This window comes from Peromyscus eremicus, chromosome 18 (genome assembly GCF_949786415.1).
Source record: "Peromyscus eremicus chromosome 18, PerEre_H2_v1, whole genome shotgun sequence".
Classification (NCBI taxonomy): Eukaryota; Metazoa; Chordata; class Mammalia; order Rodentia; family Cricetidae; genus Peromyscus; species Peromyscus eremicus.
Window position 1 is genome coordinate 38,311,497 of NC_081434.1, and position 23,567 is coordinate 38,335,063.

At 44.2% G+C, this 23,567-nt stretch overlaps 1 protein-coding gene across 1 annotated transcript; it reads left to right on the forward strand.

Annotated features, from left to right (window-relative positions):
- Window positions 1-10,156: 10,156 nt before the first annotated feature.
- Spic (Spi-C transcription factor) lies at window positions 10,157-20,255 on the forward strand. Its single transcript, XM_059245629.1, has 5 exons — window positions 10,157-10,575; window positions 11,059-11,182; window positions 13,634-13,749; window positions 16,391-16,499; window positions 19,849-20,255. Exons 1-5 carry the CDS (start codon window positions 10,456-10,458, stop codon window positions 20,253-20,255), a joined length of 876 nt encoding a protein of 291 aa, XP_059101612.1. The 5' UTR covers window positions 10,157-10,455.
- Window positions 20,256-23,567: the final 3,312 nt, after the last annotated feature.

The window sequence follows — 23,567 nt, forward strand, 5'->3', positions numbered from 1 at the left end:
CTTGGGCATATTTCCAAAGGATACTCAATCATACCACGAGGACACTTGCTCAACTATGTTCATATCAGCTTTATTCATAATAGCCAGAACCTGGAAACAACCTAGATGTCCCTCAATCGAAAAATGGGAATGGAAAAAGAAAATGTGGGTACATTTACACAATGAAGTATTATGCAGCTGTTAAAAATAATGACATCATGAAATTTGCAGGCAAATGGATGGAACTAGAAAAGATCATCCTGAGTGAGGTAACCCAGACCCAGAAAGACAAACATGGTATGTACTCACTCATAAGTGGATATTAGCTGTAAAGGAAAGGATAACCATGCTACAATCCACAGACCCAGAAAAGCTAAGTAACAAGGAAGTTTCCAGGGGTGGGTGACACGTGAATCTCACTGTGAAGGGGAAATATAGTGGACATCACAGATGGAAAGAGGGGTCCGGATGGGGCTGGCATGGGAGGGACCAGGTTAGGGGAGGATGGAGGGAGAGAGTACTGGGAGAGACAACTGGATACAGGGCCATCTCTGGGATGAGTTAGAAGCCTAGTGCAGTGGAAACTCCCAGGAATCTACAAGGGTGACCCTAGCTAAGACTCCTAGAAATGGGGGATACAGAGCCTGAATCGGCCATCTCCTGTAACCAGGCAAGACTTCCAGTGGAGGAATTGGGACCCCAACCCAGCCACAAACTCTTTGACCTTCAATTTGCCCTGCCTGAAAAATGTGCTGGGGTGAAGGTGGCACAGAAATCATGGAACTAGCCAATCAATGACTCTTCCAGCTTGAGACCCATGCCACAAGCTGCCTGGAGGGCCAGAGCCCAGAGACTGGATAGCTCAGAGACCTAGGATGGAACCCAACATGACTGACGATGTCTTAATGATATTCTGATTTACTCACAGATTGTTGCCTAGCCCAACGGTTATTAGAGAGGCTTCATCCAGTAAGTGATGGACACAGAAACAGAGACCCACAGCCAAACATTAGGCAGACCTCAGGGAATCCTGTGGAAGAGAGGGAAGGAGGATTGTGGGAGCCAGAAGGGCCAAGGACAACAGAAGGAAATCCACAGAATCAGCTAACCTGGACTCATAGGGGCTCACAGGGACCAGCCCACCAACCAGAGCAAGCGCCTGCATGGTCTGACCTAGGCCCTCTGGACGTATGTTACAGTTGTGTAGCTTGGTCTTCTTGTGCGACTCCTAACAGTGGGATCAGGGCTGTCTCTGACTCTGCTTTTGGGACCTTTCCCTCCTACTGGGTTGCCTAGTCCAGCCTTAATAGGACAGGACATGCCTAGTCTTGCTACGCCATGGCTGGCTGATATCCATGGGAGATGTGCCCTTTTCTGAGGAGAAAGGAGGAGGAATGGAGGGGAGCTTAGGGAGGGGAAGAGGCGAACCTGATGTGGCTGGAAAAAATAAACAAATCAATTAATTTTTTTTTTTTAAAAAGACTTTTCTGTTTCTGGTTTTTTGAGACGGAGTTTCTCTGTGTAGTCTGGCCGTCCTGGAGCTCTCACTGTAGACCAGACGGGCTTCAAACTCACAGAGACGCGCCACAGAGTGCTGGAACTAAAGGCGTGTGCCACAACTGCCCAGCTTTGAAGAACAAGATCTTTGACCTCCCACCTAAGAGGATCTTTGTATCACCTTTTCTAGTTGTCAAAAACCTTGGGCGCCTTAGACTCACAGAGCACCTGAGAGGCATTTCTTTTTGCTTTTCTTTCAGGAGATCTAGAAAATATGTTTTTCATTTTTCCAGGACAGGCACCAAAACTACACAGAGAAACCCTGTCTTGAAAAACCACACACACACAAAAATAGATAATGGAATATTTTCTCTGCATTTGTCAAATGCAAATGGACTAGACATTGTTGATGTATTCATTGCTTGTATATATTGTATATAGTTATTGTACTTATTGCATACATTTTTCTTATATTAGTTATATATTTTTTAATTTTGAATTTTTATTTATTTATTTACTTATTTATTATTTATTTTTTTGTTTTTCGAGATAGGGTTTCTCTGTGTAGCTTTGCGCCTTTCCTTGAACTCACTTGGTAGTCCAGGCTGGCCTTGAACTCACAGAGATCCGCCTGGCTGTGCCTCCCGAGTGCTGGGATTAAAGGCGTGTGCCACCACCGCCTGGCAATTTTTTTATTTTTATTGGACAAAAAAAGGGGGAAATGTGGTGATATTTTATTTGTGCTTTGATAAATAAAGCTTGCCTGGAGATCAAGGGGAAAAAGAAAGAAAATAGATTTTTTTTCATACAATATGTTCTGATTACCTATTCTCCCCCCCAAAAAAATACTCCTATATTCTCCTCCCCACACCAAAATCCACACACTTTCAGGCTCTCATTAGAAAACAGGCATGAAAAAAAAAGAGCCAAAAATAAAGCACAAGAAACATACATAGATACTGAAGCACTCATATTCGCATGCACAGAAATCCCATAAAGAAACAAAATTGGAAACCATAATATGTAAGCAAAAGACCTGTAAGGTTAAAAAAAAAACAAACCTCACACCAAATATTATGAGACAAAAACCCTATCAAAATACCAGACAGAGTTCATTTTGTGTCTGTCAGGTGCTGCTAGGCCAGGGGCCTGCCCTTCAGAGTGCTTTGTGCCCAGTGGTGGTGGCACACGCCTTTAATCCCAGCACTAGGGAGGTAGAGGCAGGTGGATCTCTGTGAGTTCGAGGCCAGCCTGATTTACAGATAAAGTTCCAGGACAGCCAGGCCTACACAGTGAGACTCCGTTGGAGAAAATTAATTTTTCATTTGCCAGTGGTTATCTATTGGAGATAGATAGCTTCTTGGCTAGGATGGGGGCCGTGTCCACTTCCTCTCTCAGCCCCCCATCTGGTTTAGACCTGTACAGTCTGGCCATGCTCCCACCCTCTCTACATTCCTGTGCACATTTAGTCCCGTTGTACATAGAAGACCTCTTTTCTTTGGTCTCCATGCCCACCGGCTCTTTGTTTGTTTGTTTTTTGAGACAGGGTTTCTCTGTGTAGTTTTGGAGCCTGTCCTGGATCTCACTCTGTAGTCCAGGCTGGCCTCGAACTCAGAGATCCGCCTGCCTCTGCCTCCCGAGTGCTGGGATTAAAGGTGTGCGCCACCACTGGCCGGCTTGCCCACCGGCTCTTAGGACGGAACGATTGCATTTCTCTCTTCTAACCTAGAACAGTGTTGCACCTAGACACGACAAGCCTACTCGCCAGCCTCCCTAAAGAAGGCGGCAGCGCCTTCTCATGGATTGATTACACAACCTTTCCTCGGCGGCAACCAGGTCGCCTGTAGCCCGGACTGGCCTCTAACTCCCTGTGTAGCTAAGTAGAACACTGACTTCTGATGCTCCTGCTTCTGCCTCCCTGTACTCTCCTACCCCCAGCTTGATGCCGTGCTGGGGATTGAACTCAGGGCTTTTGTGCATGCTGGGCACTCTACGCACTGAACTACTTCTCCGGCCCTTAGTCAACATCTTTGCTAGTTTACTTATATGCATTTGTGATCGTCGTCGTCATCATCATCATCATCATCATCGTCGTCATCATCATCGTCATCGTTGTCATCATCGTCATAGTTGTTGTCCATCCCGTCGTCCCCGCCCCCCCTCCCCCGCCCCCGCCCCGAGAATGAGGAATCACTGTATCAGTCCACCAACTTAGCCTCCCCAGTGCTGAGATTATATGAGCGTAGGTAGCACCGTACCCTGCTGAAAAACCAGTGCTTAGAAAGTTCCTGTCCTCACATTTATTTAAAACACAGCCAAGCCAGGGACAAGAGACAAGACCCTGCGGAGCCCCGGGACGGTGCGAGCTCCTGCCTCCTCCATGTCCGCCTGTTTCCTGCCCTGCCCTCCTTCCCAACCACGATCTGTGTTTATTTCCCTCTGGCCTTTGCTCTGTAACTTGACTAAGCTGGCTCTCCCTTCCATGCGCTGTTCCTCCCCTCCCCTCCCGTCCCCTCCCCTCCCGGGTTTGCCAAGACAGGCTCTGACGTGTTGCCCAGACTGGCGTGCTACTCCTTAAGTAGCTCAGGTTCGGGATGGCCTCCAAGATGAAGACTGTCATTTCCTCAGAGGCACACGTGCAGGAGATGACAGTTATGAGGTTTCATTTGCTGAGACAGGGTCTCAGCTATGCGGTTTAAGCTGGCTTTGAACTTGCAATCCTTTCTGCTACCAAACATGGGATTATAAGTCATTGTATCTGTTTGTTTATTTATTTATTTGGTTTTTGAGACAGGGTTCCTCTATGTAGCCCTGGCTGCCCTGGAACTCACTCTGTAGACCAGGCTGGCCTTGAACTCACAGAGATCTGCCAGTAAGCTAGAACTGCTGGGATTAAAATTGTGTGCCATCATAACCGGAAGCTGCTGTACTTCTTTTTTAAAATATTTAATTTATTCTCATTAGAACCAGTTTAGCCGGGCGGTGGTGGTGCACGCCTTTAATCCCAGCACTCGGGAGGCAGAGGCAGGCGGATCTCTGTGAGTTCGAGGCCAGCCTGGACTACAAAAATGAGTTCCAGGAAAGGCGCAAAGCTACCACAGAGAAACCCTGTCTCAAAAAACCTAAAAAAAAAAAAAAAAACAGTTTAGAGACTTGGCTTTTAGACACCGGACAACTACGGAGTAAAAAACTCCAAAATATACATGTATCAAGTGAACAATATGAACAAATTGGGTGTCTTGAAAACGGCTGAAGATTTGGTGGGGCTTGGGATCCAATAAAAACAAATCAACAGAGTGATTAGGGTTCTATTTTTTTTTTTTTTAGATTTATTTATTTATTATGTACACAGAAGAGGGCACCAGATCTCATTACAGATGGTTGTGAGCCACCATGTGGGTGCTGGGAATTGAACAGGACCTCTGGAAGAGCAGTCAGTGCTCTTAACCGCTGAGCCCAGGGTTCTGTTTTTGTTACTTTAACATCTGCATTTGAGAAGAGGGGCTATTGTTACATTTGCATAACAAACCATCTCATACAAGAACAAATTCAAAGGCAAAATGTGAAAGGTGACCGCACACAACCTTCTCAATCTTCCCACTCACAAGATTTACTGAAAATTTATTTAGATTCCCACCCCCCCTCTACCCCACCCCTCCACCCACCCCACCCACTCCCACCCCCGGCCAAAAGGGATCGCTCTTAAGAAGGTCCTGCGGAGGCTGGTTAGAAGGGGAAAGCCTTCTGAGGAGGAGGAGTTTGTCTCCACATTGATCAGACGCTGTGTTGGACAGGTTCTGTCTCCACATTGATCAAACTCTGTGTTGGACAGGTTCTGTCTCCACATTGATCAAACTCTGTGTTGGACAGGTTCTGTCTCCACATTGATCAGACGCTGTGTTGGACAGGTATGTGAACCACATTTGTGACGGGGATGCATCAAGGAGGCCTGGAACGTCCCCCAAATTTCCATCAGAGTCACCAAAAGCCACTTTAACCTTCCGGTTAAGTGGGGGACTCCTCGGCACCAGATGCTGGAGTGTCTGTGGACGATGAGGATGGCGGCCTTTTTTTTTTTTTAACAATTGAAACCTGTTCATCCTTTAATATGAAGCCTGTTAGCAGGGCAAACCTGTCTGCCTTTTCTTTCTTTCTTTCTTTCTTTCTTTCTTTCTTTCTTTCTTTCTTTCTTTCTTTCTTTCTTTCTTTCTTTCTTTCTTTCTTTCTTTTTTAATGCCGAATGCCGTTTATTGAAGGAGGGAAGAGGTCTTAAATACAGGCTTACAGCACAATGGGAGAACCCTGGAGGGCAGAAGTTCGCTACCAATGTTTTACAATCTTGCATCTAAGCTGTTAACGGATGGAGGCCCTTTTTATCGGTTTTTCAAGACAGGATTTCTTTGTGTGATTTTGGTGCCTGTCCTGGATCTCACTCTGTAGACCAGGCTGACCTTGAACTCACAGAGATCTGCCTGCTTCTGCCTCCCGAGTACTGGGATTGAAGGCGTGCACCACCACCTCCCGGCTCCCCACCTTATTTTCTATGTATTTGTGTTTTCTCTGTGTCTGTCTGCAGCCCTGAAATATCTAGTACCCACAGAGACCACAAGAGGGTATCAGATTTTGCGCTGTCATGTAGGTACTAGGAGCCCTCTGGAAGAGCAGCCAATGTTCTTCACTTCTGAGCCATCTCTCCAGTTCACTCCTTTGCCTCATGAGACAGGGTCTTGTGATGTAACCCTGGCTATTCTTAGACTCCCAGTGATCCTCCTGCCTCTGCTTACTGAGTGCTAGATTAAGTGTGACACCACAACCAGACCTTTCTACCCTTGGAGGGAGTCAGTTCTTGTTCCGGGATAGAATTCAGGTCACCAGGCTTGGCAATGAGTACCTTTACCAGATTATTATTTCCTCTTGAATGAACTGTGGGTTCTAACGTTTAGGCCGGTCAGGAAAAGCTATGATGCCATGGCTGGGCTCTAAATCTTTTTGTTGTTGTTGTTGTTTTGGTTTTTCAAGACAGGGTTTCTCTGTGTAGTTTTGGTGCCTGTCCTGGATCTCACTCTGTAGACCAGGCTGGCTTAGAACTCACAGAGATCTGCCTGGCTGTGCTTCCCAAGTGCTGGGATTAAAGGCGTGTGCCACCGGTTGTGGTGGCGCACACCGGTAGGATTTGCTGAAGGAGGTGGAGGCAGGAGGATCACGAGTTCGAGGCCAGCCTGGGCTACACATTTAGCCAGTCAGTGGTGGCGCATGCCTTTAATCCCAGCACTTGGGAGGCAGAGCCAGGCGGATCTCTGTGAGTTCGAGGCCAGCCTGGGCTACCAAGTGAGTTCCAGGAAAGGCACAAAGCTACACAGAGAAACCCTGTCTCGAAAAACCAAAAAAAAAAAAAAAAAAAAAAAAAAAAAAGGTGTGTGCCACCGCTGCCTGGAACCTAAATCTTAAAGGAAGGTTACAATGCATACTCCGGGCTGGTGTGGTTTAGGCTGCGGAGGCTCATTAGGGGGTCTGGGGGCAGGCTGTTCAGTCTAGAGAAGTTATGGTCCCAAACTAGGAGAGAAGATACATTTTTTAAAAAGGAAGGGGGGGATGAGAGATAGGTCAGAGGCTTCTGGACAGGCTAAACAGATCAGAGAAGTTGAGTGGGGATGGGAGTGGGAGAAGGGGGTGGGGCTGGGCCTTAAGTTTGATTCTAATAGTTGGGCCCAAAGAATGCAAACTATTACATGTCCCTTCAAAATAATAGCCCCTGACATCTTTACTGGCCACACCAAGAAATGGAATTATGTAGGCACTGTATCTTTTAAAAAAAATCCCCTTCGTAGCACTTCCTTAAAAATAAGTATTTATTGCAACTCTGCCAGTGTGTTCTTGATCGTGTCCTTAATGACTGCAGTACTGACAATCATAACTTGGTGAAGGGTTGAAGTGCATCTTCCGGGTAAGTGTTCAGCTCATGCTTCTCCAAGCCCTTTATATTAGCTGCCCGTTTTCTCCTTCGGGTGGATGCTGCTTGGGCTGTTGTCTCCTTGTCTGTTAAGTTGCAAGTGTTCTTCTTTCCTTTGTATTTGCTGCTTAAGTGTAGGGACAAGAGTTTGGAGCATCAGTTAATGTGGTGCTGGGAATGGAAACCCAGGCTGGAGGGGATCCAGCCCCAGAAACAACTGCATCTTTACAGCACACTCTAAAATGAAACTGCTTCAGCTCCTTTATTTATAGCTCACAGAAACCTTGCTTTAGGAGTCTAGTGTAGAGTTCGCTTCTACTAAAATATTCCAGGCACCTTTGGATAATATTTAGTTCAACGTACAGCAAGCTTCAGCACCAATGGGTGAAGTCACGATTGCCTGAAAAGTCATAGATGGCCTTTTAAAACGATCTAATACTAGTAATGTTCATTTGGTGGGTGGCACAGCTAAAATCTCAGCGTTTGGGGGGACTCACAGAGGATTGACATGAGTTGAAGACCAGGCTGGATTACAGAATGAGTGTGAGGCTAGCCCAGGCAGGGTTCATAGTCACTATCCCCAAAGAGCAAATAAACGGACCAACAAAAAAAAAAAATTGTTCTAGATTTATGAATGTTCTTCTTGTGTTTTCTTTTAAGTGACGTGATGCGAAGATTATGCTTTGATCTCACGGTTATTATTTGCTATTGAATTGTTATTATTATACCAGTATTATTAAAACATTGCCAGATGTTGGTGGGGCACACCTTTATTCCAGCACTCTATGTTTTAATTCTGATATTGCAGAGGGAGGTGAATCTCTGAGTTCAAGGCCAGCCTGGTCTACAGAGGACAGCCAGAGCTACACAGAGAAACTGTCTCAAAAATAAAAACAGCAAAAAATAAAATAAATGCTAAACATTAAATAATATTAAAGAGTATCATCTGTTTATGGGATAAGAACTTGAGTTAACAGCCTCTGGGTTTATTTTATTTATTTATTTATCTATCTATTTATTTATTTATGATTTTTTGAGACAGGGTTTCTCTATATAGTTTTGGTGCCTTTCCTGTGTAGCTTTTGAAGCCTATCCTGGATCTCGCTCTGTAGACCAGACTGGCCTCGAACTCACAGAGATCCACCGGGCTCTGCCTCCCAAGTGCTGGGATTAAAGGTGTGCACCACCGCCGACCGGCTAATCAATATTTTAAAAAGATAAAGAGACCCTTTCTCAAAAAGTATTGGGGGACAGTTAAATAATAAATTTGTCCAGATGTGGTCAAGCATGTCTACAGTCCCTGAACTCTGGAGGCTGAGGCAGGAGAATTGCAGATCCAAAGAGAGCCTGAGCTGAGATCTTGTCTCAGAAGCAGAACAGGAGCTGGAGAGATGTCTTAACAGTCAGAGGCACTGGCTGCTGGTCCAGAGGACCCAGGTTCAGTTCCCCGAAGACACATGGGTTGCTAAGGTGAAAAAATTGAATTTCAAAATTTTTCAATTAAAAGCATTTGGGAGTGGGACAAGATAGTCTCCCATATAGCCCAGGCTGGCCACAAACTCCAATTTGAGGTAATCTTCCTGATATTTAGCTTTGTTGGTGCCAGGGTTATAATAGACTGCTAGATAGGACTACTAGGTTTGCCCCGCCGCTCCAAATTCATAGAGTAGTGTTTAAATAATTGGGATTCTGCAATGTGTTCCTGTGATTTCTGTGTTCTCTCACCAGTTAAGGAGTGAAGGTGACCCACTCACCACCTTTAGTTGTTTTTACATTTAAGACCATGTAGGAGCTGAGGTGACGACAGTCTGCCGGAACAGGCGCTTGCCCTGTACACATGAGAACCAGGCTTAGCATCTCCAGAACTGCTGGAAATACTGATGTGCTAGCTAGTTTGGGGGTTGTGGTTGATGTTTTTGTTTCCTGGCACAAGCTAGAGTCTTCTGGGAAGAAGAAATTTAACTGAGAAAATGCCTCTGATAGATTGGCCCATAGGTGAGTCTGTGGAGCTTTTTCTCTCTTTTTTTTTTTCTCTTTCTTTTTGTCTTTTTTTTGTTTTTTGTTTTTTGTTTTTTTTGGTGGGGGGAGTGTTTGGTTTTTTTTTTTTTTTTTTTTTTTTTTCCGAGACAGGGTTTCTTGTGTAAAAGTCCTGTCTGGCCCGGAACTCACAGAGACCCACTTACTCTGCCTCCCAAGCGCTGGGATTAAAGAGTGTGCCGCCACCGTCCTGTGGAGCATTTTCATGATTGACTGCCAGAGGGCTTTGACCACTGGGTGTTGCCACCCCTGGGTGGGTGATCCGGAGTTGTGTAAGAAAGCAAGCTGAGCAAGCCAGTACATGCCATTTCTCTGTGGCCTCTACTTTAGTTCCTGCCTTGTGTTCCTTCCCTGACATCCCTCAATGGTGGCCAGTGACATATAGTAAATCCCTTTTCTCTCAAGTTGGTCATGATGTTTTATCACAGTAATTGAAACTGCCAGGGGGAGTGAGTGGCCTCCTGTAATCACAGCACTTGGGAGCATGAGTCAGCACGAGCTGGCGAACTTGACCCAGTCAGCAAATTGTGGGGCTCCAGTGAGAGATCCTGTTTCAGTATGGAAGGTAGAGAGTGTGGTGAAGGGAGACACTCGGCATCCACTTCTGCTCTCTGTACACACTGGCATGCATGAGCAGCCACACAGACATGTTTGTTACGCACGCGCACGCACACGCGAATGCATACAATATGCATACATAGAATGACAGAAAAGTGAAACATTCATAGGAAATCTTGGAAAGAAAATTTGTTCCCATGAAAGAATTGAGATGATGGCATTTTGCATTTATAATATTTAAAAAAAATTTTTCTGGGCAAGATCTGTTCATTTAGGATCAAATTAAAAGTTACTTTTGTTTTAAGGTTAATCTCATACCTGTAATCCAGCACTCCAGAGGCCACTCTGGAGGAGTGGTATGAATGGGACGCCAGCCTTCACTACAGACTGAGACCTTGTCTCAAAAAAACCCAAAGACAAAATAAACAAATAATATGTGTAAAACCTATTTGGGATTGTCTTTTTACTTATTTTTCTTCCTCAGAGCCAGTGTGCAAACGAGCAGGCAAGTTCTCTACCTCGGAGCTGCTTCCTCTCCCCAGTTAGTGACAATGGTCAGTGCTTTTGTTTGTCTGTTTTTTATCTTAACTTTCCTGGTTTGAAACTGAGATTTCTTTCTTTTCGAGACAGTGTGTCATGTATCCCGGGTTGGCCATATGTGGCCAGGGGTGACTTGAAGTACCCGCTCATTCTGCTTCAACTTCTAACCCATCATTTTTATTTATGCTATATACAACTTTATACCGTATGGAATTCTAAAATTTTATAGTATTTTAAGCTATAGGATAAATACTTTGGGTAAGCACCAGACTGAAAGACCAATGCTTTAAATACTGAACCAAGAAACTGGCTCTCACATTTGGTGATGTCTGAGCCACTACGGATTGTCTATGGCCAAGAAGCTGGTGAGCATTCTACACTGCAAAGAATGAACAGCCTCCCGCAGTGGGAAAGAACTTAGCCAGTCTACTGTGCCCGGAGTGCAGAAGTTGAAACTCTCCGAGCAAAACAGCAAAATGACATTTTATTAATTTCAGAACTCCCAAATTGCACCGCTGTTACCACAGACTTGCACTGAGCAAGACAGCCTGGGTCAAGTATTTGAGGATGCTTTTGAGGCGCTGACACAGCCTTCAGTTGGAGAACTTCAGTACTCCCCAGGTAAAAACGGTCGTTTACTCTCATCTCATCTCTCGGCACATATGTGGCTAGTTGGTTGCTAGTTGCTCTTACATGTGTAAGAGCAAAGGCGTGGACACCTGATAGACGTACAATGTCTGGCACTTGCGGGGCTGGGGAAGGGGGTCTCCCATGGGCTTCCCAGCTAGCCAGCATACCCTCATTGATGGGTTCTAGGCCAATGCAAGACCCTGTCTCAGAAAACAAGGCTTTTGAAGGATGATATCTGAGGTTGACTTTGGCTCACACACGTGTGTACCCACACACATGTACACCTGAATGTGGTACACAGAAACATGCAGGTGAAAAACCACCCACATAGTTCACCTTTCAGGTGCGTTCAATAAAATAATTTTAAAAAGTAATGTGGAGCTGAGGCAAAGGGGTCATTGTTTTGAGGCCGGCCTGATATACATAGCTAGACTCTGTCTCAACAAGACAGAATAAACATAGTCTGCTTACCATTGCTTATTATATTATTATTCTCCTGGTTTTCCAAGAAAAGCTTTTCCTTTAAAAAATGGATATGTATATGGTATATTGTGTATATGTGTATGGTGTATTGTGTACATGTATATGTGTATAGTGTGTGGTGTATTGTGTATATGTGTATATGTATATGAAGTATTGTATGTGTATATGTGTATATGTGTATGGTGTGTGGTGTATTATGTATATGTGTATGTTATGTTATGTATGTATATGGTGTATTATGTATATGTGTGTGGTATTGTATATGTGTATATGTGTATGGTGTATTGTGTGTATATGTATTGTATGGTATGTTATCTATATATATGGTGTATTATGTATATGTGTGTGGTATTGTATATGTGTATATGAATATGTATGTATATTATCTGTATATTATTAGAGTATGGAAATTGGGGGACCACCTTGGGTGTCATCCTTGTCTCCCTTGTGTTTGGGGCAGAGTCTCAATACCATGCACATGCCAGGCTAGCTGGCCTGAGACTCTCCTGACTCTGCATCCAGCCCATCTTGCCACAGACTCAGCTTTACTGGCTTCTGGAGACTTGAACTCTGGTCCTTACGTTGATGTGGCATGTGCTTTGCCCATGGAGTCATCTCCCAGCCCAGAACAAGCATTTTCTTTTTTAAAGATTTATTTATTTATTTATTTTGTATACAGTGTTTTATTTGCATGTATCCCTGCAGGCCAGAAGAGGGAGAGATCTCTTTACAGATGGTTGTGAGCCACCGTGGGTGCTGGGAATTGAACTCAGGACCTCTGGAAGAACAGCCAGTGTTCTTAACCTCTGAGCCATCTCTCCAGCCCATTTTTTTTTTTTTTTTTGAGACAGGGTTTCTCTGTAGTTTTGGTTCCTGTCCTGGAACACACTCTGTAGCCCAGGCTAGCCTTGAACTCACAGAGATCCGCCTGCCTCTGCCTCACGAGTGCAGGGATTAAAGGTGTGTGCCACCACTGCCGCCAGCCCTCAGAACAAGCATTTTCATTGTTATATCGCTCAGGCCTTCCACTCGCCCGAGACATAGTCTGTGTGGAAGAATGCAGTGTTTTTTGTTTTTTTTTTTTGGTGTTTTGAGATAAGGCTTCTCTGTGTAGCCCTGGCTGTCCTGAAAAACCATCTATAGACCAGGCTGGCCTCGAACTCAGAGATCTACCTGCCTCTGCCTCCCAAGTGTTGGGATTAAAGGCATCTGGGATTAAAGGTGTCTGTCTGGGATTAAAGGCGTCTGGAATTAAAGGCATCTGGAATTAAAGGCATCTGGGATTAAAGGCATCTGGGATTAAAGGCATCTGGGATTAAAGGCATCTGGGATTAAAGGCATCTGGGATTAAAGGCATCTGGGATTTAAGGAATCTGGGGTTAAAGGCATGCACCACCACCACCACCACCACCACCACCACCACCACCACCACCTGGCTCTATGGTTATTCTTATTCTTTGATCTAGGTAAGATGCATATGTTGTCGACTGAGTTTACATATGGTATCGCAGAGTTCCAAGGTTAAAAACAGTCAGGGACACGGAATATTTCTCCATAAGGCAAATGGGTTATGAAGAAGAGTATTTACAATATTAAAATGTTGGGAACTGGGCGGTGGTGACACATGCCTTTAATCCCAGCACTCAGGAGGCAGAGGCAGGCGGATCTCTGAGTTTGAGGCCAGCCTGGGCTACAGAGTGAGTTCCAGGAAAGCCTACACAGAGAAACCCTGTCTCGAAACACGCTCCCCCCCAAAAAAAAAATTAAAATATTGGGGTAAATACCATGGGGGAAATATAAAGTGTTAAGAAAACTTAGAAGTTTATATTTCCTTCTAAGGCAGCAATCAATAGAATTTGGGTCACCTTGGGCGTGTGCATGTGTGTGTATGTGTATAAATGAATGTGTGCTTGTAAACTTGGACTTATGAAATATCTTTCTGTTCTGTTTTTTAATTAGAACATAATAAAAATTACATGGCGTTCCTTAACCATTATCCTCACATCAGAGGCAGTTCCAGTTGGTGTGGAATGTTACCCCCAGAAGAGCCCACCTATAACTGGAGAAATGTAACTGTGAGTATGCTTAGTGAGACCCATCCACTGCAGCCATGTTTTTGGTTTAGAATGAGTGAGGTTATGGAGTTTAAAGCTAACACGAGTAAAAGAATGAGACAGCAAGGAGCAGAGAGATAGAAGAGCCTCAAGCCAGGCGTGCAGGGCAGAGGAAGCCGGAAAGTTTGGAAACAGTAGAGCAGTCGCCTAGAGCCCCTGCTAGGCAGAGGGCACCAAGCAGAACATGTTCTCCAGGGTGAGACTTTTGAATTCCCGCCACAGGCGTTTTATATCGTATATCAATGAGTCTTTAACTTTAGGGAGGTGCCTGAGACTAGTTCACCTTTCAGGTGCGTTCAAGGCTATCATGTTTTTTTCTCAAATGACCTCCTGTTCTCAAGGACATGGCACTCCTGGACTGTTTTTTGTTGTTTGTTTGTTTGAGATGTTTGTTTGAGATGGCTCAGCAGTTAAGAGCACTGGCTGCTCTTCCAGAGGTCCTGAGTTCAATTCCCAGCAACCACATGGTGGTTCACAACCATCTGTAATGAGATCTGGTGCCCTCTTCTGGCCTGCAGGGACACACGCAGGCAGAATACTGTATACATAATAAATAAATAAATCTTAAAACAAAACTATGTCCCCAACAGACACACAAGGAGGAAGGCAGAAGTTGAGAACTGTTAACAGTTACATGGAAACTAGTATCTGAGAGGGTAATAGTAAATGAGAATGGTCTGCGGGCTGGCGTGGTTAAGAGCACTCTCTGCTCTTGCAAAGGACCGGTTCAGTTCATTCCCCGACACCCACAGGACTTCTCACTATTGCCTATAACTTCAGTTCCAGAGGACCCACCACCCTCTTCTGGCCCCTGTGCACTCTGCATGCACATGGTGCACAGATATACATACAAAGAAAAGTTATACACACAAAAGAAAAATAAACATTAGGAAAAAAACCTCAGTTTTTCCTTCATCTTCAGGCATGTGTGTTATGTCTAATACCTTTTTCTCTGTGTAAATTGGGCCTTGTTGCATCTTGTATTTTCTTTTTCTTTCTCTCCCTTTATTTTCTTCTATGTATGTATAACCATTCCTTATTTATTAGATACTGGGAGTCAAACCCAGGCCCCAAGGCCATGTATATACTAGGCAAGCACTTTACAGACAGCAAAGTCTCCAGCCCCATAAACCATTTCTTTAAAGAGGGGATTTGGGGGCTGGAGAGATGGCTAGGTGGTTAAGAGCACTAACTGCTCTTCCAGAGGTCTTGAGTTCAATTCCCAGCAACCACATGGTGGCTCACAACCACTTGCAATTAGATCTGGTGCCCTCTTCTGGCCTGCAAGGACACATGCAGGCAGAACACTGTATACATGATAAATAAATAAATCTTTAAAAAAATACACATTAAAGAGGGGATTTGGGTTTCAACTAACCTCTTGCCCTTTTCCGATTGCCAGGTAAAACAAACTAGGGTTGCCTGGCAACCCTATTTTCATAGCTCTTAGCTTGCAGAGTGTAGATAGCTTCTTGTAGTTGGGAACCCCTGGCCTGACAGTGTGGGGATGATTCCACTGTGTCTAATTAACCAATGGACACAGACGTGTTTTTGCCACGTGTAATGGCAGGAGGAGCTTCTTCCTCTTGTCCCTCGGTCCTGTCTGTCATCAATCTTCCCTTACCCATGTAGGCATTCAATCCATGAAATCCATGAAGAATGAAAGCCCATCTTCCCTTGGTGCTGACACCCTAATCTTTTGATCGTTTCATTTGGGGAGCAGGAAGGCGGGTTCCTGTTTTTTTTTGTTTTTGTTTTTTTTTTTGTTTTGACACAGGGTTTCTCTGTGTAGTTTTGGCGCCTGTCCTGGATCTCTCTCACTCTGTAGCCCAGGCTGGCCTTGAACTCACATAGATTCACCTGGCTCTGCCTCCTGAGTGCTGGGATTAAAGGCGTGCGCCACCACCACCTGGCCCTCCTGTTTATTTTTTGAGATATAGTGTTTGTCTACAGCCCAGACTCTATAGCCCAGCATCTCCTTACTCAAAGCAGTCCTCCTGCCTCAGTCACTTGCAGCACTGCTTTAGCCTTAGGCTTCTTGGTGCTGGGGTTGCCGTTGCCGTTGCAGTTGCGGTTGTGAGCTGCCATGCCTGATTCTCACTGATTCTCTTGGATCTTTCTCCCTGGGGGCATCTTAGGGGGCATCCTTAGAAGAGGACCAGTCACCTCTTTTCTCATGGGTGGAGGAGTCAAATGTTAACTTCTTTTTTTTTTTTTTTAGATTTATTTATTTATTTTGTATACAATGTTCTGCCTGCGTGTACACCTGCAGGCCAGAAGAGGGCAGCAGATCTCATTACAGGTGGTTGTGAGCCACCATGTGGTTGCTGGGAATTGAACTCAGGACCTCAGGAAGAACAGCCAGTGCTCTTAAACTCTGAGCCATCTCTCCAGCCCAAATGTTAACTTCTATCCCTGGTCCTCTCTGTATCTTTTGATGATCCCTGGGACGATCTGGCTGCGGTGGAGGTGGCACTTGAGAATCCAGATGTTTAGTACCCTTTGCTCTTAGCATTGGTCTTCAGCCACTGACTGGGGGTGGGGTGGGGGTGGGGGTGACAAACTTCCCCTTACTTAGCATTCTGCTGTCTTGTGTATGTAGAATGGTTCTGGGGACTTGTATTTGGAAGAAAATTTCCATCAATCTCTGCAGAGCATAACTGAAAACCAGCTGGTACAAGCCACCCTCTTCCAGCAAAAAGGAGGAAAAGGTATGTTGCTATGGCACCCCTAACATAGGTACAAAGGGATGTTATATATGTGTTTTGGATTTTTTTTCCCTTTCTTCTTTAATTATGTAGCCCAGGCTAGCCTGGAACTCACTAGTAGACCAAGATGTCTTCAAACCTGCAGTCCTGCTTCAATGTTCTGGGTGCTGAGATTATGGGCATACAGCCCCACGCTGGATGGAGTTCAGAATTAATTGTATTTCTAAGTGTTATCTTGTAGCTGAACATGATAGCACTCAGGTCTAGCACTGAGGCAGAAGGATTGCAAGTTTGAAGCAAGCCAGGGCTACATGCTAGACTCTATCCCAAGAAAAATCTGTTAACAGCCTGAGTTGAACCATTCCAAGAGTGTTGGGTTATTTATTGGGTCATAGGCAACTTACTGATCGTTACAATCCTGAAGAAGAAAAATGACGCTGTCACCCCACCCTAGCAGTCATTAACTACCAATAGCTCCTCTAACTAATAAGAAAAACTATATATAATAAGTATAATAACCATATACAATATATACAAGCACTAAATACCTAAACAATGCATATTCCATTATCTATCCTATTTTGGTAAGTCCAAAATGTACCTGATTCGCTTTCTATCCTACCTTATATTACTAACAGAGAACTATCTTATAATGTCTTTCAAATTTATACACTTACACCTCTTTAGTGAGTTTCTTTTCTGAAATTCTTAACAAGGAAAACTATAACTATCTAATCTTAAACTAACTATAGCTATCAATCTTCAACTCCCTCAGAGACCCAAGGAGGAAATAATATTACCTAATAAAACAGGAAGTGCAAGCAAGCGGCTTCCAAAAAAATTGTGAGTTGACAGAAACAGCCAGCTGGATTGACAGTCACTCGAGGTTTCTTCCCAACATTGGGGCATCATCTTCAGCCTATAGGCTTAGCATGTCTGACAGACTCATTTGTGAAGTAGGATGTACACAAGGCCTACAGTTCAACCTCACATTTGGTGAGAGTAGTCCATGTACCAGAAACACCTGAATTCCACTAGTGTCCTGTCATGATTCAGGGTTTTAAATTGTGGAAATTGTTGGATGTTTTTGGAGTTCAGCTGTCCATTATTCTTAGCTTGTGGGTGGCTTCATCTCTTTTATTAAATGCCAGTCTACCATTGAGAGATTAGACTCCGTTAGCTTAGTTACTCTTTCAAGAATAACTGCTTCAGCTGCTGTTCCACTGCACATCAGAAGCCATCAGCCCACTGCCTGTTCAACTGCCTTTGAAGAAAGGCGCTGTACCTTTTCCGGATTGCAAAGGCCACTTTGGTGATGGTGCCATATTGTCCTGACCTCAGAGGATGCCTGTTGCTGAAGACACAACCACACTTGTCTTGGCAAGAATTGGTAGTCCATTGTTTCATGTCCTGTCTGTCCATTTTATCCTGTTTGTCAGCAGTTGATTCAAGGATACTTTGTTGTCCAGTGGCTAACTTTTGCCACAATGAAAGTTAACTCTATACGCAGTTTCTTCAATGCCCATATTTTCTCTGAAGTAGATTGGTGCTGCCAGGAGCCAACATGTCTCATAGTCATAAAAAAAGAAAAAATTTCTAAGTTATTAAAACATAAATGCCATATTCTGTAGATCTCTGAAAGGTTTGAAGATGACCTGTGTATCTAAAATATATCTGCTCGACCTTGAAAACATACCTAATATGACTACAAGTTCTATTGTAATGTCTAACTACTAACTTTCATTTCTTTATATCCTAATAGTTGGTAATAATAACATTTAAGGATTAGCAAATTAGCATTACATTGTTAAACTGTATAAATATAATATCTTGAACAAGATTAGAAATATACTATAGCATTTTCTTTTTTTTTTTTTCCGGAGCTGAGGACTGAACCCAGGGCCTTGTGCTTGCTAGGCAAGCACTCTACCTCTGAGCTAAATCCCCAGCCCTTATGTATAGTATTTTCTAACTATTAATCTCAATATATATCATTTGTATACAATATACAAATATCCAATCTAATGTAAAATATTTAAAACTAGCAATTGTCTTTTAAAAGTAGATTCAATAACCTTTTTATCTACATCATATCTATATCTCCTCTTTACTTTCAGAGTAGATTCAATAATCTACCTATTGACTCCCAATTGCTAGAATGCAAGCAGTCTCAGATCTTGTGTGGGTTTTGTGCAGGTAGCCATGGCAGCAGTGGGTTGACAGTACAACGGCCATATCATGTTCAGAAAACAGTTTCATAGTTTATAAACCCAAGATAATATAAGCACTTTGGGAATAAACTATCCTAATTATTCAAGGAGAAAATAGAATCTAGCTGAGAGGTGTTTTTTTTTTAACTACTGGTGGATCCAGTGGGACATGATACAGCATAAGCTAATTTGGATGTCATGAAGTGACTGTCACTTTAATTTCATGAATTCTATCACAACACGCAATCCACACAAATCCTCTAAATTTCCATATCTAGTCATTTTGAGACACAAATGATTACATTCCTAAAAGATGACAGATGCTGACCTTAGCACTTCATTTCCCTGATAATTGCAAATGACAATGTCCTTAGGCATTGCTCCTGAACAAGGACATGAAAACTTTTTTTTCGGCCTTTCTACTGCAGTTTTTTTTTTTTCTTTGCAATTTTCAGGACATTTTACCACTCCAGAGCTAGCCTCTAAGTCATGGCTAATAATTCCCTTAATTTTAGGGCCGAGAGGTGACAATATTAAAGAGCATTGGAACTAGAGGTAAAGATGGCCGTGAGCCACTATGTGGGTGCTGAGAATCGAACCTGAGTCTTTTCTGCAAGCTCAAAAGTGATCTAGCAGCTGAGCCAACTCTCCAGCCCCTTGTACGTTTCATGATGTGAAATGATAGTCAACATTTACCTGTGAAGAAAGACCGCCTTCAGATGAATCTCCAGATGAGGAGGCCCAGGCTTCCTGTTTCCCTAGGACAAGTAAATAACTTAACAATTTCCACATCGTTTAGGTCCAGTGCCAACTTTAAGAGGCCTGTGGATCTGTCTGGCCTGCTGGTAACTGTTCCTAAGGCAGTGAGTGTGAGGAAGCAGGCTCAGTGAAGTGTAGCTGGAGTTTTCCTGCCTGGCCCACAGTCAGGGCAAATCTCTCTCACCTGCCAGTCCCACAGCCTCTCAGACCCGACCCAGTAAACACAGAGACTTATGTTGCTTTCAAACTGTATGGCCGTGGTCTGCATATGTTCTGTGCACAGCCCTCCTTAGATGTTGTTTCTGGGGCTCGTGAAGTCCTTCACGGGACCTTCCAGGGACAGCCACAGAGGGTTTGATGTCTCCTCTTTCCCTTCATTGCAGGCAGGAGGAAGCTTCGGCTGTTTGAATACCTTTACGAATCTCTGTGCAATTCAGAGATGGCATCTTGTATTCAGTGGGTCGATAAAACCAAAGGCGTCTTTCAGTTTATATCAAAAAACAAAGAAAAGCTTGCTGAGCTTTGGGGGAAAAGAAAAGGTAACAGAAAACCCATGACTTACCAGAAGATGGCCAGAGCCCTGAGGAACTATGCCAGGACTGGAGAGATCACGAAAATCCGGAGAAAGCTGACCTACCAGTTCAGCGAAGCTGTTCTCCAAAGACTCTCTCCATCTCCCTTCCTGGGGAAAGACCTCTTCTACTCACAGTATGGCCAGCCTGATCAGGAATATCTCAGCTTGAGCCCCTGGAATGCAAACTACTACGCTTATGCCGGTTACCCGAACTAAGCCACTCCAGGTTCGGACTGTATTCTATCATTTCTTGCTTTGCTAGGATCAGAAAACCCAGGGCTTCAGAATTTTTCCTCACAGATCCCACATCCATGATACAGAAACAACATCTAAGAGGGCTGTGCACAGAACATATGCAGACTTTTCTTGTTGTCCTGACAACTTTTTTGTTTGTTTGTTTGTTTGTTTTGTTTTTTTATTTTTTTCGAGACAGGGTTTCTCTGTGTAGCTTTGGAGCCTGTCCTGGGACTCGCTCTGTAGACCAACCAGGCTGGCCTCGAACTCATAGAGATCCGCCTGGCTCTGCCTCCCGAGTGCTGGGATTAAAGGCGTGCGCCACCACCGTCTGGTTTAGTCCTGACAACTTTTTAGGTAGTTCAAAGGAAGCTGAAGATATACAGAGAGCAAGTGAACTATGAGCATCCTTCTCATAGTTTGCTATTGTAATAGACTTAGTGTCCATAGATTGGGTAACCAAGAACACCGTGGACCAGACTGGATTCATCTCCTTAGTCCAGGGTGGCTTTGAACTCAGAGATCCAGGTGGATCTCAGTCTCCCAAGTGCTAGGATTAAAGGTGTGTGTTACCACTTGCTGGCCTCTATGCTTAATCTAGTGGCTGGCTCTGTCCTGATCTTCAGGCAAACTTTACTTGTTAGAGTGCAAACAAAATATTACCACCAATTTTATTTTATTATTTTGGGGGGGAGGGTTTCAAGACAGGGTTTCTCTGTGTAGCTTTGTGCCTTTCCTAGAACTCAATCTGTAGCCCAGGCTGGCCTCGAACTCACTGAGATTCACCTGCCTCTGCCTCCCGAGTGCTGGGATTAATTTGTTTTTTGTTTTGTTTTTGTGTTTTCAGAGCGGAGGACTGAACCCAGGGCCTTGCACTTGCTAGGCAAGTGCTCTACCACTGAGCTAAACCCCCAACCCCTGGCTCTTTGTTTTAAGACAAGGCTTCTCTGAGTAGTCTTGGAACAGACTGGCTTCTCCAATTGTGGAGATCCACCTACCTCTGTCTCCCAAAGGCTGGGACTTAGGGAATGGCAGCACACCACCACTGCCTGGCTGTGATGGTTAACACTGATGACCACCCAGCTGTGATCAGTATGGATCGTCAAGTTGATTTAAACTGTAACCATCTAGGAGACGTGCCTCTGGGCATGCCTGAAGGTATTTCTAGGAAGGATTAACTGGTGTGGTGTGGTGTGGTGTGGTGTGTGTGTGTGTGTGTGTGTGTGTGTGTGTGTGTGTGTGTGTGAAGATCCTCCCCCGAAGAGAAATCTGCTGCTTCGCTTGCTCGACCACCCTCACCTTGCCGGAACACATGCAGGCCCCTGCTGCTGCTGCCATTGCAGCTTTTGTTGCCGTCAGAATTGCGATGCTGCTATTGCAGCATGGACTGAGGACTACTCCAAGGCTCTCATGGGCTGGCTGGGCAGCTGCTGGTTCTCAGTCTCTGGCGGCACGTAGACAGCCACTGTTGGACCTCGAGACCAGGCCAATCATCGTTCTCAGTCACCTGCTCAACAGCCTTAGAATTATGTTTTATATATACTCCACATCAGTTCTGTTTCTCTAGAGTGCTCCACCTATAAACACGTGATAATAAAGCCCATTGCTTTGTGCAATTAATACATACTAATAAAAAAATGTTTGCAACAACATGGGTAAACTTCAGAAAAAATTTTAATCTTAACCCCAGATAAGTTTATTAGGGTACACAATATTTTGGGGAACACAATACCACCACATTTCCCCTTTTTTTTGGTCTAAAATTTAAAAAAAGATTATAACTAATACAAGAAAAACTATCCAATAAGTATATACAATATATACAGTCAAGAATTACATTAACAATGTCTAGTCCACTAACATTTGACAGATTCAGACAAAAAATTCCATTTTATATATATTAATGTCCACTCCAGTAACATTTGATAAAGTCAGACAAAAATTTCATTACTTACTGTAGCTAGAGTTTTCCTGCCTGGCCCATGGTCAGGACAAATCTCACCCGCCAGTCCCACAGCCGCTCAGACCCGACCAAGTAAACACAGAGACTTATATTGCTTACAAACTGTATGGCCGTGGCAGGCTTCTTGCTAACTGTTCTTACAGCTTAAATTAATCCATTTCTATAAATCTATACCTTGCCACGTGGCTCGTGCCTTACCGGTGTCTTCACATGCTGCTTGTCATGGAGGCAGCTGGCAGTGACTCTGCCTTCCTGTTCTTTTCTCCTCTCTGTTAGTCCCGCCTATACTTCCTGCCTAGCCACTGGCCAATCAGTGTTTTATTTATTGACCAATCAGAGCAATTTGACATACAGACCATCCCACAGCAACTTACCCTATTTAAAACAAGTAATTCCTTTTAAAAGTGTTTTTTTCTTTTCATAATAGATTCAGTAATCTACCTTTTGTCATATATATATATAATTTTCCAGATAGAGTTTCTCTGTGTAGCCCTGGCTGTCCTGGAACTGTTTTTTGCAATAGGGTTTCATTATATAGCCTTGCCTGGCCTAGAACAGCGTAGCCTGAAACTCATAATAACCTGCCTGGTTCTACGTCTTTGTTGCACAAGCAGCAGAGGTGTGTGACACCATGTAAGTGAAATGAGAGGCACAGGGAGGTAGGGGGCCTCTTGTCTTGTGGAATCAAACATGGAAGTCATGGCAGCAGAGTGGGATGGCAGTTACCAGGGACCTTGACTAGGGCTTGGGGAGGTGCTGGCTGAGGAGCAGAGCTGTAATTAGAAAACGTTCTGATGTCCTAGTCCTCCATAACATGACCGTTAATAGTGTCATTGTACATGTGAGATAGCTCAGCTCTGCCAGAGGAAGCAGCGTGTTCCTCAGCACCCACACAGCTCACAACTGCCTGTAACGTCGACTCCAGGGGACCTGCCGGCCACTCTCTTCTGGCTTCTGTTGACACCCACGCACGGCATACCAAAGACACATACGCACATATACAAAAACATCAATACATCTTGAAAATAGAACTGCTCTGTATATTGCAGAATGGATATTTTAAATGTTCTTAAAACAATGATATTTGAGGTGATGGATGGATATACGACAGTTGAACGGGGGCTCCTGAACAGCCTGGGGCGGGGGACGTCCCTCCAAGACCCCGGATTAGGCACAAACCACACCCAAACACCTGTTTTCACAGAGAGATCCTTTATTAAACGGGAAAGAAGTTAAAGGCAGAATAACAGCAGCAAAGAGAAGAGATCTGTGTTAGAATGGGCTAGGATGCGGCGGTCAAGAGGAAGGGGATGAGGGAGAAGCAGGTGGAC

Coding starts and splice junctions, on each gene's coding strand:
- Spic (XM_059245629.1), top strand. CDS start 10,456: ATGTGTAAAACCTATTTGGGATTGTCTTTTTACTTATTTTTCTTCCTC. Junction 10,576..11,058: donor CTCCCCAGTTAGTGACAATG/GTCAGTGCTTTT, acceptor TATTAATTTCAG/AACTCCCAAATTGCACCGCT. Junction 13,750..16,390: donor ATAACTGGAGAAATGTAACT/GTGAGTATGCTT, acceptor TTGTGTATGTAG/AATGGTTCTGGGGACTTGTA.